Consider the following 16792-nt stretch of genomic DNA (forward strand, 5'->3'; position numbering starts at 1 on the left):
AAATGTCTATGGGATTGTTTATTGCTTTTCATACACAGATGGAATTGGGATTAATATTTAATTAAACTAGAGGTCTTGGGCTGTCTAAAACAGATCAGGCCATACTTTGTGTATTAATTAACCTTCTAAACTATTTATTAGGAATGCAGAAGGATCTTGTCACTATTGACCCTATACCATTTGATCAGATTATATAGCATGGAGTTCAACTGAAAAAAAATCCTTTTGTAATACAAAGACTAAAAGAAATGTATTGCTCTAAATTTTCAACCTATCTTCTTATTTAAGTACCTTTCTCCCAAGGCTGACTCTGGCTAGATAGGAAGTACTTGATAATTCTCAAGTAGTAATCTTATATATGAATTTATATTGATTTATATCTATCTATCTCCAGATGTGTATGTGTATGTATATACCATATGTATACACAACTATAATAAGAATCAGCTACTTCTGAACCCAAAAAGGCAGAATAAAGTAAGGAGAAGCAGGCAATGTATAAAAATTTTCCCTTTAGAAATTTTTACTTTGTAATATCCTCTTCCCCAACCATCTAAAATACTTCCCAGTGTCCCTTAATATGTTTTCTGTTGGAGCATCCACTGGAAAATGAGTTTGGCTGTGTATTACACCTAGCAATGAAGGAATAGAGATCTGAAAACTGAAGTCCCTAACAACACCTATTTGGCCTAAGATAAATGTGAAGAATATATTACTGAGGTGTGTTAAAATACAACTGAAAGTTTCCTTGAATTACTCACCCATAGGCTCCATTGCTAATCAATTTAATCGTTTCAAAATCACTTTCCCGAGGTTTCCTTTGAAGTTTCAGGGAAGCATTAGAGCTCTTAGAAACAAAATATAGAAGTGGAAAAATAGTTGAGAATTCAAGAAAATGGTTTAACAGCAAAATAAATAATAGTTGCATTATATGCTCTGTTGTTTAATATGATGAAGTACAGTATTCTAGCCAAAGGAACCTGGGGGATAGCTTGAAAGATCAATTTTCCAGAGTAATGCTGATCAGCTACTCCTCAGGACGATATTTCAGTTTTATTTAAGTGAACCTCCATTTCCAGGAGATAAAGGCACCAAGCATTTGAGAATTCCCAATTTCAATTTACGATTATAAATGATTCAAGTTAGCTTCATCCTAGTCTTCTAAAATTTTGAGACTTTAAGTCCCAAATTCCAAACCTTAATTCTGGTTTGTCAGCCAGAAAAGACAGGTTTGGAGTGTCTATCCATGGCTGGTGTATGTGTGCCTCGTCTGTACCTGACCAGAGCAGGTCTATTGCATTCCTGTGGCAACCTTTCTTGTTTGGAAAAAGTAGTGGGTGATGAATGGGACACCCAAGCAGAGAATGCCTGCTTTTCTTTACCATACCATAGTCTTACCATGGCTGAGATGTTAATTTTCACAAAGATAGCTCTTTAAAAAGTTTAGTTCAAAGGACAAGAAAAACAAAGTGTTTTTTTTTTTTTTAAAGAATTCTCATACCTCATGTATCTTAGCACAGAGGGAGTCTAAAAGCCTCTTTGCTCCCTCTGGAGAGGCCAGGATTCCCTTCCATATTTCTGGAAGAACCCCATGACTCTGAGGTATGCGCCACCCTCCTCCACTCAGCGCTGTCATCCACTGACCCTGCTGTCCTTCATCACTGGAAGACTGGGGCACCCAGCTTCCCACCTTCCTCTCTGCCTGTGTCTCTCACCATTCTGGTGAGTTTTGTGTCTACACAGAGAATTCACCCAACACTTTGGCCTCTGGGCTACTTGACCTCCTCAACTCAAACCACCACCTCTCTCCTCTATTTCCACTTGGCTTCTGGCCACAGAAGGGATGGTCATCCCCTGCCAAAGCTTCATCTCAGAAAGCATAATTCAAGACTTGGGACCACTTGTTCAACATTCCCACTTACTGCTCTTCACAGCTTTGGGCTGTAAAAGGCCCTCTTGTCTCACGAAATTCCCTGCCCAAGTGACCTCACTTATACCCGTGGATGACTCCTAAGGCATTTAGATCTCCACCAAAAACTCCCTCCGAGTGCCAGAAGACCCCACACCTTAGATATTGCCAGTTTGTTGGCTCTTCTTGGGTGTCTCAAACTTCCATCTCAACACATTCAAAATTATGAGAGGATAAAATTGCCAAAAGCGTACCGTTTATTTCCCATTGACTATGTGGTGCTTTCCCAACCATTTTACGCAGACTATCTCACTTACTCTTTTTATCATCATTGATATCTATTTCACAGATGAGGTGCCTGAGGCAGGAGAGATTCCCACAGCTAATAAGAGGTGGGGCCAGGTTTCAAATCCAGGCAATCTGACTCCAGTACCTAGGTGCTTACCCCCAGGCTACAGAGCTGCCCCTCCTTCCACCCCCAGCCTGCTCCATCCTGGATCCTCTTCTGGCGTCAGGGAGAATGGCACCAGCTCCAGGACTGCTCCTTTGCACCACTGCAGCAGCCTATTCAGGGGCTTCCTCTGGTCACCCCCTGGCTCCCCTCACCCCACCTACTTGCTACTCTGCAGTCAGTGTGATTTTTGTCCAGCTATAACTCATCTCCCTGTCCACTTTCCCCCATATACACTTCCTCCAAAACTCATTTTCTTCCCATTGTTCTTTGAAAGAAAAAAATTGACAGAGATCAACAACAAGGATGTCTGTGTTCAGTGTTGGCCCGAGCACCCCAGTTCCTTTGGGCCCCCTTGCTCGTAGCCCTCAGATGCACGCTGCTCCCTGTCTCAGTCATCGCCCAGGATGTTCCCTGGGCCTGGAGTGTTCCCTGTCCCCCTTCTTACCCTCGGAACTTCTCATAGCTCAGCTCAAGTGTCATTTCCTTGGGAGATCTTTTTGGACTGTCAAGACTAAAGCACATCTCTCTATGTTATGTTCTAGTAGCACATGGCCCTAATTCTTCATAGATCTTTTTCAAGTTTATCATTTTTATTTTTGTGAGTGATTTGTCATCAATTTGATTCTCTTTGAAAAGAGGGGCTAAAGTTGTATGCCTAATGCCTTGCACATAGAAGCACAATAAATATTTGCTCAAAAAATAATTAACATGGCCAAAATCTCCAGATGCTCATATACAGAAAAAACAATACCATTCTTCATCAAGAAAGATACTTACACTCACTGATTCATCTGTTTCTGGTGTTTCTGCTGCCCCACTATCATAGTTTCCCAACTTAGCCATTTCTAAGGGTAAAATAAAATAAAATAAAATAAAAGTTTAAGAAAAATAGGACATTTGCAAGTAAACAAGAATATTATGCTACAATAAAAGACAAATCATTTCTTCAGTAGCAAAGAAAAATTTACTCTGTACTCCAATGTATCTATGGGAAAATGTAAAATGTAAAACAACAAGAACCAGCAACCGGCATTTTGAAATTGTTCTTCACATGCCCTTCTCTGGAATCACATTTCTTATGAACACCTGGACACAGGCACAGGAGAAGTGGGTCTCTGCTCCAGCTCACAGGACTCGCTGACTGACACAATTACCACAACTTGGAAAGGGTTTGGGGTCAATGACTTGACAAGAGAGACAAGTTTTCTCAGGCTTCGGCAGACTTTAAAGATGCACTGGCTAGAGCTCTGAGCTGGTTCTCAAGTTGTGGTGGGCATTGTTACATGTTCCATTCCTTCACATCTTCTGAGAGATATCTTGCCAAGTACACTAAGAATTTGCAATTTGTCAGAAGGGAAGTAACAGTAGGTGGTATGAGGGGTTTGGAGATAAGACTTGGGTTACCAATGCTGCCAGCACTTATTAGTGGCCTTTTAATCTCAGGCTCTTCCTCTGTAAAATGAGGACATATGATTTCTCTCTTAATAGGTTTTTATGAGTATTGTATATGACAAGCATGCAAGGCTCTCAGCATACTAACAAATATGAAGTGCTCTGAATGATGACTGTTGTTTATTATTATTAATTATATTAATCATGTAAAGTACTCAATCCTGTGCTGAATGCCACATACTTGACATCAGCGTAAGTACTAGCTTGGTGGTCTAGTTCAAAGAGACAAAGGAGTCTAACTGCTCAGTTCACAATGGAATGCATCCTTGAGTCCATATAAGTAAATGGAAAACCTAATTCATTTTATTGTTCATTTGGTTTTTAACACTTACAAAATAAAACATGTTTTGTTTTGTTTTTTAAAACAAAACATGTTTTATTAAAAAAGAACATAAAAGAATTTTCTCCAAAACTTTGATAGGGAGCTATCTCTGAGTGGCAGGTATATAGGTAATTTGACTTTCTAGTTTTTCCAAGTTAAACATGCATAATAAAATGTTACTGTTTTTAGTTACAAATTTTTGTATGCATCTAAAATTATTTCTTAGGCTTTTACTTCTTGTATTCGTGTTCTTATAAACATAATCATCCTTTCTGGGAAGAGATTACACATCACTGGGATGTTGCCTTTAGAAAAAAATTGACAAACACCAGACCCTAAAATAACTGGACACTGACACTAACTGTCCTAGTTTACCTGTGGGGAAAATTCAAGAATAAAAATGAGCTCAGTACAAACTATGTGCTTTCTTGGTGTTATTCAAATGATGTCAACATCCTAGGTGACTAGTGCTTTAGATATATGGAGTAGGAGGTGAGCTACAATGTATTCAGTTGGAGGGGCTCTCAAAGAAAGGGGCAATTTTAATAGTGTTTAATGTTGCTTAAATAAAACAGCTAATATTTATTAAGCATTACTACATCTTGGGTACAGAGATGAACTAACACAATGCTGAAAACAACATTATGAATAGGTACCATTACACCATTTCTAAGGAAAGAATACTGTGGCCCGGAGGCTCATGATAGTGAGGTCAAGGCCACACAGAGGCAGTGTGGGCACCAGGGCACAGTCCCTGGCATTTCCACTCTGGACCCTCACTCCTAACTTTCAAAGGTCAGGCTTTAGGTCTGTTACAGTAAATGCTGACAAGAAGGGCAAAGAAAGAGATTCGAGTTTGTAATCATCACATTTTAAGTGATAACAAATAAATTAGAAACTATACTCAGATCTGATCAAGGAAATCGTGTCAAGAAGTAAAAATACAACTCCCAGGGATAAATTTCTGTTACTAAACTTGAAACTTGTCAAAGATCACTATTCAATTTTTTTTAAAGACTCTATAAAGCTACATAAATGGGCCTCAGATTACTCACCTACCAAAGTGCCAGGTAAGAAAACTGTGAAGAGCTACTCGCTCCACAATTCAAAGGGTGACACAACCCCTACCTCTACCAGCGTGAAGACTCACTATAATACACTTTGACAGCCTCCCCCACTCCAATTATTTTCATAAAAAAAACAAATTAAAATGTGGTTCTGTTTTAAATAGGATCTCTGCTAAATAACTATTATCTGGGAAATACATATTATTTGAAAGCAGTGGGTAGTAATGGAATGGAACCAAGAGTCAGCTTTTGATGCAGGAAGCTGAGGCATCATTTTGTAATGCCTGAAGAGATTTTTAAAACTCATCTAAATACCATTGAACATCTGCCCTTTTTATTTTATTGATTTAAACCATTTCTAAAGACTCATGATTCAAAAAGGTAAAGATGGTAATTTAAGAGCCATGGGGAAAAATCTCTCCCCAGGGAACTTTTCAGAAAAGCAGCCACCAGTCTCTGATAAGTGATGAATCTGCTGTGGTATTGCTTTCGGTACAGTATAAATTTATCTGGCATTATCTCCCAGTAAGGCATGCATCATTTCCCTGGAAGCAAAGATCCGATGGCTGTAAGAGCAGACAAAGCAGGGGAAGGAAGAGAGCAGGGCAGAGAGCAGCAGGTTCCCTGGCTTCAGATGGGAAAATCTCTGTGCCAACAGTTACCGTCATTACAAACAATTTAGTATGATATACACTGTTTGCAAATTCAATTTAATGAACCGGGAAGATGATTTTCAATGAAGGAGTCTCTGATTGTTTTTGTGTCTTTGTAGGCAGCATATAACCTAAGTGTTTTCAATGACAATTCCAAACAATAATGAACAGGAAAAGGTGGGGAGTGGGAGTGGGTGGGAGTGTTTTACCAATATTAGATTTTGAAAAAAATCACTAACAGGGTGTTTCCTCTTCTGTGTATTCAACAGCATTAGGCCTATGGTTTCATTTAAAAAATCAGAAATCCTTTTGTAAGCTTTAAAAATCATTCTTTTCCCACTGGCTCTCCTCTCCTGTATATGACTATTTTTCCCACTTTTTGGGATAAGTAAGCAAAATATATCTACCAACCCTGCACCTGATTTAAAGTAATCTATCATCAGTTATATTTCTCCCAAATTACTTTACATTTAAATGTCACTTTTAATTATAATTAATTTATCTGGCAACATTTTCAAATAAGCTTTGCAAGAGAAAAATATCACTCAGAGAGGATAGAAATGTACATTCTTTCAGGATACTCTGGCATTGCCAGGCTGCCCAGGCCGCAAGGATTTCAACGCCTGTCCCCATACTCTAGATAAACATAAACAGGCCTTGCTCACTTGCTCCTCAGGAGTCAACTTTTAGCTCTTCCTTCAAATCACAACTGGCCCCCAAATTTGGACTTTCCATTAGACAAAGTCAAAACATGAGGAAACAGTCAAGATTTGCTGAGTTCTTTTATGAGATCACGGGGCATAAGCAAGTAAAAGGTCAGCCCAACCAAGGAATTTACCTTCCAAAGGATCCTTGTTGAGCCCCAGCTGGCTGATGATGTACCTGGGAATGTCAGTTTTGATACCCTGCCCTTCTTTTGCATGGCCTTCTGCTGCTTCCAATAGGTAGTAAAATTCTTCAGGATCAAATTCCTAGCAGAAGACAAACACAGATGGATACTTCTTTGAGCCAAAATTTTCTGAGCTTTTATTGCATAAATCCCTTTCACAATAAAATTCACTGGATATACATGCTTGGGGGGTATTTATGCAAAGAGGAGGCAAATGGTTTTTTTAAAGTATATCATTCTTACTTCATATTTGAAGCCTATTCCCATCCTAAGGCAATACATTTATACGCTTAGTAACCGCAAGATAATGACCACTTCCAATTTTGAAGGAACTGTGTTCCACTGAAGACATCTATCCTTTCGAAAATGAACAGGCCCATATTTTTAATTGTGCCCTTCCAGTAAAGTTATAAAATCTGGGAATCTCACCCAGAAGATTCAGTTTCTCTCTCAGCACAAATAGCCACAAATGGAGTAATGTTAGAAAAGATTTTCTCAACGGTTTTGCAGAAAACTCAGTACAGAGGTGTTCAAAAGTATTAGGCTAGAAAGAAGAATCTCAAAATTACCACTTTTTAGCAAAACACTCTAGAATTTTTAGCACTCACATAAGGTGAAATAAAGAAAGAAAAATACAAAATTAATGCTTCCAATAACTGTTATTTTTAAAATTTGGTAGCACATATTTTTCTATGTATTTACTTTCTCTGTAATATAAATCTTGAATATCACATCACATTAGAGGGATGCTGTAGGTTTATGTGTTGTAAGCAATTTGAGTTATAGATTTAAAGCACAGTTTCTATTTTCACTTACAGTTGCCAGATTTTTTTTTCCCCATGATTTTTCCCAGTTTGACAAATGCCCAAAATAGGCAACTTGGGAATATCAACATTTCACCTGAGAATTACTCAACAGCTTTTAAAGGCCATATACAAAAGCTTGCTGTAAATTTAGTAAAGCCAAACCAATGTGTACACTCAGTGCCCTTTATATGAACTTACAATGAAAGAGGGCAAGCCTGGGACTGCAGGCATACTTCCAGCAGTTGGGGAAAACCTATCCTACAACTCTGAAACTCCTGTTTCATCTGAACTTTAAACAGTGCTGAAAGCAGCAACATTTTCAAACCTACATTCACTTGTTTCTATTTCTGGGAAGCTATACTTTTACTTTATCTCTTTTGATTAGGAGTAATTATTGTAAAAAATCCATTTCCTCCTTTAAGGCAAGATCTTCTCTAAGCGTATCTGTTGCTGTCCAGAGAAATGCTAACTGGTATTTCCCCCCAAAGTACACAACTATAGGAACTATAAGCATTGCATAATTCAAAGGAGAAACAATAAAAATTAAGCCTTCTTTATGCCTGTATTTGCCAGTCACAGTTCTCCTCCTCTTCACAGGTATCCCATGTACTTTTTCCCCTTTACCCCTCCAGAGATAGTCAATGTCAAATGCTGCTTTTGACTCTGCTTCTAAGGGTCCTGGCCGCAGATGGAGAGACCCATTCTGTAATGCCTCTACCTTCCTCCTTGAGATTTTCCCTCTACCATGTCTCACTATGCACTGGATTATATTTACAGGGCTGTGAACATTTCACTATTATAAAATGCAATGTTCATTTAAATAAGGCCAAATCACAGCAATACCATCATATATGTTTATGTGTGTATGTAGATATAATTCTGAAAGAGCTGTTTTATACAGTGTTATAAATCCTTTAAAATGGCTTAAAAGTGAGTTTTGATAGTATGTTAAATCCCTTTAAACTATTAGGTTCAAAGCTTCATATTTATTCAGAGTGTTGGAAATCTCAATCAAACTTATGCAAAACAAAAATTTTAAAACAGGGAAATGATCACTGGCCAAAGAAAATATAGTTGATAAAATGAACTGTTCTCTAGAAGTCTCATTTCTTCAGGTCTGGATGAGGCCCTACTGTATCCCAAAGGGCGGCTTATCAGTACTGATTTCTAACATGCCACATTTTAAAAACAAATAATAATTATAACCTCAGGTCAATATATACCATATCTCTGATTTCCCTCTCTTTGCATTTTGGCAACTCCAAAAAAGTTAGGTCCCACTGAGTGTTTTAAATCAGCTGTAACATAGTCATTATGCTGGGATAAGTTTAAGCACATTATTTCATGAATGTCTTTCAGTTTTGACCAGAATGTGATACGACTATCACTTAACACAGCACAAGTCCTAGCATTCCTACTTGAAACCAGAAGGTAAGTCACATATGGATGTCATCATGCACATTCACAACTTGTAGTTCCTGTTCACTCTTTGCACTGAACTCTGGTCTTTGAAGCCAAATGAAATTGGAGCTTTCTGATGGTCACTGCTTTCTCATACTTAACCATAAATAATGCAGTCACATCTGGGGCAACTTACCAGGCACTCTAATAACCGAGCAGGGCGGGCAATAACAATCAGGATCTTTCGAACTAGCTGTTTGATAAATGCCAATTCTCCACTCTCTGAACGGTCATGTGCCTATGAAATAGCAATGACAAGAATGATGACACAGAGTTGCTCCATTAAATGGGAAAGAAAACCAGCAAAGCATGCTAATTAAATAACAGCAAATATTAAAAAATTGTGATTTTGAATACTTAGATTGATAAGCAGAAACCATTTCTTCATAAATGGACACTATTAAAGTTTTATATTTATAAAATGACTCGACTAGCTAAATTGTAATTGCAAAATTGATTTATTCTCTGTGTCAAAAATCCAGTGTTAGGGCTCTTAATGTGAACCATGAATGAAGGAGACACTAAAAGTGTATGACACATTAAGTATATAGTACAAGTGAAATGTGCAGCTGATGAGGACCCTGGATTTCTCCAGATGTAATATCTTAAATATATGAAATGGCTAACATAGTAAAGGACTGCTTTTGTTTTCCTGGGCATGAACCCATTCACGAAATATATTTACATATACAACATGATTAGCCTATATATTAGTTATTTTATAACATGAAGATGTATGTACTACTTATTTCAATGTTAGGTGGATAATGTTTATATGTGGCTATAAACATATGAATTTGATTTCACATATTGAATAACACCTAAGCCCTCAACTCATTAAAATTTAACTGACTTAAAACCTTTTTAAATTTTATTTTACATGTTGCTTACATGTGAAATCTAAGCACAAAAAATACCCTGAGAACAAAAGTCATTTTAATGAGAGTCATTTTAATTTTCAATGATATTTTCTTAAACAAATGAGGTAAATCTGTATGTAGGCAGACATAGAGCCAAAGTTTTAAAAGTTTAAATATAAACTTCCATGCATGTTCACTTTTAGGCTTTCTTTAATTTTAAATTATTACGATTTGTTTTCCCCTAAGGATTAAAAAAATACATATCATAGCAATGCTGGTGCAATAGAATTTAATTTCACAGACACATTAATAGACATTTAAAATCATTCCTGAAGGTGCTTTACTCTGACAAGGACTAGCCCTCAGGAAAAGAACTGACAAACCAAATTTACGAAAAATGATCATGTTAGCAGTAATATGTTTACTCAATTTAAGCCATCAAATCAAAGACAACTTTCCAAACTGTGGGTAAGAGAGCATATCGAGGCAGCTAACATTTAAAGGAAAAAAAAAACAAGGAAAATGATCACTGGTGAATAATTACAGAATAGAAGGCATTCAAAGAAACCAACTAGCAACTATAACTATAGGTCCTAATAACCAGTAAAGATGCTAGAACATATATAAGGAGATATATGTAATGTTTAAACTGTCTTTTTAAGTTTTCTTTCCAATTTTTGTTTTGTAACAAAAACAGATTTTGGAAGATATAAGGCATTCCAAGAAATACGGCTGTGTGTTTTCTTTATAGTTTACCCCTAATCAAAACTAAACAGAAGACCTTAAAGAGGACACCAAAAACCCACTTAACTTCTTGACTGACAATTTGGGCTAGATACTGAATTACGTCTTACTAGAATAATTACACTTTGTAAATTTGGGAAAAGAAAGAAACTCTAAAAAGTGTGAACATGTTCTGGTAATTTAATCAAAAGAAAACTATATTCTGTATCTTAAAAAATCTAAAAATAGTCAATTTCGATGATACAAAGTCCATTTTAGAAACTGTATAAAGAATCAGTTCATTCCTACTTCATACTTCTAAGAATTACCAGCCATAACTAAGGCCAAAACATACAATGGGTTATATTAACTCCAATAATATTTTATCTACAAACATAATGGAGGGTGGCAGGTGGGGTGGGGCGCTTTGTTAAAACATCACTGAACAAAACCACACACTTAGTGACAGAAGAGAAATAGTTTCTTGGCTGCCAATGCCAATGGACACCCTGAGTTTGTACTTTCAGTATTGGCCACTATGAAAAATACCGAGACTCAGATTTGAGGGTAGGTTATAGCTTCCCATGTATTTTATTTTCTTTGGCTAAACACACCTTGGTGAAAAAAAAAGAATGGAGACATAAAAGCATTCATCTGGAATTGACCTAGACTTTGAGACTCTCAAATGGCATCACTTAAATCAAGCTGCTCAAACCTCCAGGGGATCTTGCCTGGGTATGCAGAAGATTGCCTAGTCAAAGCTGGGAAATGACAACAATTGCATCCTGCGGAAGGCAAAGCAAGTTCCCACAATTTGGCTTCATCTAAAAGGGACAGGTTCCCTTGTGACCATTCAGCTCCAACTCTGGAAGGGCCCTGCAAATATGACTCTGAAGGCAGTTATATTTTTTACAGAGGGACTGAAGGAAAATGTTTATCTGTGAAGATAAACAAGAAATGTTCTTATTCATACCCAACAATGCTCTTTATGCCACAAGTATGCATGTTTCTCTGACCAAAATAGAATTTTTCTAAACATCAACAAATTTTAATCTCTTATATGGTACATTTAGATGATTTTTGAACCCTGAGTTTTTTTTTCATTGCCATGGAACAACCTAAGTTCATCATACAGAAAAAAAATTAAATGGGGGATTTCAATGGACATAGCTTTGAATATTGATTCTGCCCTTTCCAGGGAATGTCTATTAAGGAATGAAAAACAGGTCTAAACTGGTAATTATGGTCACATCCTGGGACAGAACCATGGGATTCAGGAAGGAATATCTCATAGAGGCTGACTACAGAGTCCCTCTCTTATCTGCCTCTTTTGATTAAAAATGGACCATTTAACAAATGTGACTTTTGAGGTATTTTCATTAAGTAATATACATAGTTTCTGGCATTTCCCAGGAGCTGATGTGATTAAAAGGGCAGCAGAATTATATTACTTGATGATAAATCATAACAGATCGACTGTAACGGTGTGTATATAGGCTTATGTTCTTCTTCTCTCCTTCCTTCCTTTCCTTCTATAGTTACTGAGGAACCAGTAAATACCAGGCACAGTGCTAGGGTCTGGGGAGTTAGAGACGATGATTTGGATGTGATCCTTGCCCCTGAAAGAAACCACTGTATGGTGAAGTGAGACCCTAAAACAGACCATTACAATGTACTGCAGTTAACAGGCCATGTTACAGTTTTTACTTACAGGCAGTGGAGCCACTCAAGAGTATTGTGAGATAGAGATGTTCTTGCAGGTGCATAGAAGTATGAATTTGAGGGGTTAGAACTGGAAGGAGGCAGACCAGTGAGGATGAGGGCCTGAGTTAGGTAGTGGCTATAGAATTGAAGGGATGAATTAGTGAAATATTTAGGAAGTAAACAAAGAGAGCTGAGTGGTTATTTGATGGAAAGAAATGAGGGAGTCTAGTATGACCCAGTATTACTAGCAGGCAACTCCAAAGACGGGGCACAGAATGCAGGAGAAGCAGGCTTGGTGAGAAAATACTGAGTTTAATTTCGGATAGGTTGGGTCTGCTGCCTCAGTGGGTTGTCCAGGTAGGCAGGCAGAAACACGAATCTGAAATCTGAGAGAGGGTTGCTGGACTGAGCTACAGACTGGAAGCCAGCAGAGGCCACAGGTCCCCAACCTGAGACAGCCAGCAAGGTCACCAGGGCACAGGGGAGGGGCGGTGGGCCAGGCTCTGGTCAAGGGAGCACTTTCAGAAAACACAAGTTGGAAGGGGTGCCCTTGGAAGGGCAGAGAAGGAACAGAGGCGCCAAGAATAAAAGAATGTCTTAAGGGGAGGAGGGAACAAGAGAGAAAAAGAGGGTTTTAACATTGCTGAATGAAATAATATTCTAGTAAAGTAGGCCTGTTTCAGTGTCCAGTAGATGTGTAGTAAGGAGGAGAGTGGGGAAAAGCAAGTTTAGTGAGAGGAGATTAGAAGTCCCACACCATCCTAGTCACACACGGAATCACGCAAACAATAGCCCTATGCACACAAGCGCTGCAGCGGTGCTGGTGCCAGTCCACAAGATGTCATCCACTTCTGCTAAGGTCAGTGCAGTGATTAGATCAAGCATTTAGCCACTCCTATGTTCTATATTGCTGGTGTATTATAATGCACCATCATTTTCCTGTAAATTACTTTTCATTTTATTTATAGGAGAAATGGTCCCTGACAAATTGGAAACAAACACAAAAAACAATGTGTCCCCCCTCAAAACAGCCTGAGAAGCACTGCTTTAATAGACTGCAACAGGCTGAAATATGAGAATGGGAATGAATGTAGAAACCTGTTGGGAGGTTTGGATAGGAAAGAGAAGGAAATAGTGGCTGCTAATCAGAAGGATCTTCTCATCTCACAGGAACTGAATTCAGCAGTGGCAAGGATGGATGGATTGCCAGAGAACCAGAACACTAGTATTTTCCTTCAGTTCCATGCAATTATTTACATATTCATGCTTAGAGAAACCCACATATAATTATGCTTAGATGGCCAAAATTTATGCCCTATGAGTTAAAGAAATACAATATATATATATATATATATATATATATATATATCTCCAAATATATAGGCTAAATAGGTTTTACTTATAGGCTGCGGCTATCCAATTTCAGTCCAAATAGCAATATGATGTGCTAATTCCATCCTACCATACACATTCCTTCCTGTCCCAGGTGTTATCAGGGGCGAGGCATGCAAGTGTTGGGCCTACACACATCCTGTGTTTATCTGTCATTTTAGAAATTGGATATTTTCTTAGAAGAACTGACACTAATGAAAATATACCTTGCCATTTTCTACCCAACACCACATACAGGTTAATTAAGAGGACACAGGGCCTAGAAGAAGCCAGCAATTTTCCATTTAGCTTTTCCAGATATTAGAACTAGATAGCATCACAGAATAATGCACGTACTCTCAGGCAATTTATAGCTTAACAGTTAAGGGGGAGCAGAAATCACTGCTTCAAAATCCTTCACAATCCACTTATCCTAGAGCCACAGATTGTTGGGTCCCAAGGTTCCTGTAAAGGTTATTACATTAACTTTCTATTACTATAAATGATGACAAGAATCAATTTATAGCAAGAAGTAATCAGGTATTTTTCTCCTTCTTCTTCTTTGCTTCACTGGAATATGAACTCCACCTCTTTGTTAAAACTCGTAAGCAAGTTTCTCATGCAATTTTTATTTTTTTCAGGGCAAAAGCACAAGAAATATGAAAACTTTCTATGGTATATGGTTCATACCTCCTGTAGCAGTTTGTCTAATTTGTGCTGCAATTCAAGAAAGTATCGTGAGGTGATGAGACCCTGGTGGGATTTATCCAAGCAATCTCGAGCCAGTTCAATAATCTGGTGATGAGTGAAACTAAGCACACCATCTGCTAGAGGAAGAACATGGTCGGGAGAGTAGCTGGTGATAATGTCCTTAAGACGTTCTTCCATTTGAGCTGTAGCCTAGAGAAGACATGCACACACAGATGTAACACAGGGAAGCACATGCGGACAATTCAATCACCATATTCATCTAGCATCTTCAGAGACCTCCACAAATTATTAAATAGAATTGCAGAAATTATATTTAAAAGAAGCTTTACTTCTGTATGACACTATAATAGATAGTACAAATTGTTGCTATTATTTGTCAAAATCCACGGAATGTGCACCACCAGGAGTGAACTCTAATGTAAAATACTGACTGGGTGATGAGGACGCATCAGTGCAGGCGCATCAGTGGTAACAGATGGACCACTCTACTAGGGGACAGTGATGGGAGGCGACTGTGCAGGTGTGGGGCGAGGGGCTATATAAGAACTCTTGCACCTTTTGCTCAGTTTTGCTGTGAACCTAAAACTGCTCTAAGAAATAAAGTCTATTTGGAAAAAAGAAAGGATGTGAGGTTTATAAGGACAACTGAGTATCCCAGGGGGATAATTACTTTTCTCTATGTCCTATCAAATGTAAAATGGTCTGTGCACGTTTCTTCAAATAACTCAAGCATGTCTGTGAATTGCTATGCTTTCATTTAAGACCTTAGGCTTTTTCAGCTGGATGGTAAAAAATATCAAATAGTTATGTTTTTACCTATTCAAAAATCAGAACTGCTGCTACAATTCCGCAGGGTGAGCTACGAGTTTGATTATCTTAGCTAGGCTTTCATGTACTAGGAATAAACATCTTATAATACTATTTTTACCCTTTCCTCACAAAGCTATATTGTGTGCAAGGCCAAGGGGATTCCCTTGGTAATGTAAGACTAAAACTTCCTTTCTAACTTACATTTCGTTCTCTGTGATCCCCTACTACCTAATCAATATTCCTTGCTCACGTTATATAGGCTTGTTTAAGTTGTATAAGCAGGGGGATTCCCTCCCCCTCCTGCCCCCTCTAAAATCCTTATCAGCACTGACTAGGTAGAGTCAGGATCTGCTCTCCTGGTGAACAAGTGGCATGTGATAAATAGCTAAGATGGCTTTAATCAATGACATCAATGTTGGGTTCATTACAAATAATAAATACTCTACTGATTTATGAAACCAAAGATTCCCAAAGGTTCTACACAGGTAGTGGGGGAGGAGCAGGAACAACAAGGAAAGACTGCCTTTCCCAAATGTGAGGAGCACTTTGGTGGGAAAGCTGTGGAAAAGAGGCCCCGAGGACTATCGGCAGCAGCTCCCTGCAGTCAGGGCATCTGGCAGCAACCCTGTCCCCGGTCCTCTCTGGCTTGATCCAAGTTCCGTTTTCCAGTCCACTAGGGAACACTGCAACTGTATCTGCCCTTCTACATTAATAGGGCTGAATATATAATTGCTGAAGAGATAGGAAATCACAGAAAAAGTGAGATTTAAAAACAATAAAGACTTTCATGACATACCAGTCTACAGGTGTCTAAGGACGATAACTGGTCTCTGCTTGACAACATAGCCTCAGGCCTGGAACATGGGCACAAGGAACACAGGGGTCTAGGGGCCTTTTAAAGGGGACTCCCTGTAGCGCCTCACCAGGACACCAGCAGGATTCCCTTCAGAGCCAGTTCACCACTCAGAGAGTGTAGCTAGTTCTCAGCAGTTTTAAAAAATGTTTCATAATTTTATCTAAGAAGGCATGGTGCTGTTTTATGCAAGTTATTACTACATTGGACCATTACTTCCCATAACTGAACCACCTCACTGATGCTAAACCTATGTTGCCTATATGTTTAGATGCTAGGCATCTTCAATTCAATTCATTACCTTTGGGAACCTTTCTTTGTAGACATGGTTCATCATAATTATTTCATGGTCACAGCAGGCGGGAGAACGTCCAGGGCTGCAAGCAAAGCAAATTACCCTTTTAAACTTGCCACAGCATGAAATGAGAATAAGCTTTTTATTTATAAACAATTGGTTGCATCAAAAGTACTATGCACCCTTCATAAGAAAAGTATATTAGGTAATAAACTACAAAATCAGTCATTAGTATACATGTACCCATACACAGCCACAAGCAGTGACACCCTGAGGAGGATCTAAAAGAAAGTTCAGGAAGTAAAATGCCACAAAATAATTATAGCTATAATATAAAACTAGTTCAGAAGACACACTGAAATTGAGATTATATTCTATATGTAGCATGCGATTGTGTAGACCTGGAAACCAATTAGTGAATTGCAATATGAAACAAAACAGGGTAGCTACTA

General features: G+C 38.2%; 1 protein-coding gene across 19 annotated transcripts in view; it reads right to left on the bottom strand.

Moving 5' to 3' along the window:
* The window catches only part of MAST4 (microtubule associated serine/threonine kinase family member 4), a 525532-nt gene that overhangs the window by 42814 nt on the left and 465926 nt on the right, over positions 1–16792 (bottom strand). For all 19 annotated transcript variants that reach the window (XM_073235555.1, XM_073235554.1, XM_037026097.2 and 16 more), the window contains 6 exons: positions 16347–16422; positions 14362–14571; positions 9150–9251; positions 6696–6828; positions 3141–3208; positions 762–847 (listed from right to left, as the gene is read on the bottom strand). In XM_073235555.1, coding sequence (XP_073091656.1) covers positions 762–847; positions 3141–3208; positions 6696–6828; positions 9150–9251; positions 14362–14571; positions 16347–16422 — 675 coding nt within the window. The remainder of the gene's footprint in view (positions 1–761; positions 848–3140; positions 3209–6695; positions 6829–9149; positions 9252–14361; positions 14572–16346; positions 16423–16792) is intronic.

Source organism: Manis javanica, chromosome 1 (assembly GCF_040802235.1).
Source record: "Manis javanica isolate MJ-LG chromosome 1, MJ_LKY, whole genome shotgun sequence".
Lineage (NCBI taxonomy): Eukaryota > Metazoa > Chordata > Mammalia > Pholidota > Manidae > Manis > Manis javanica.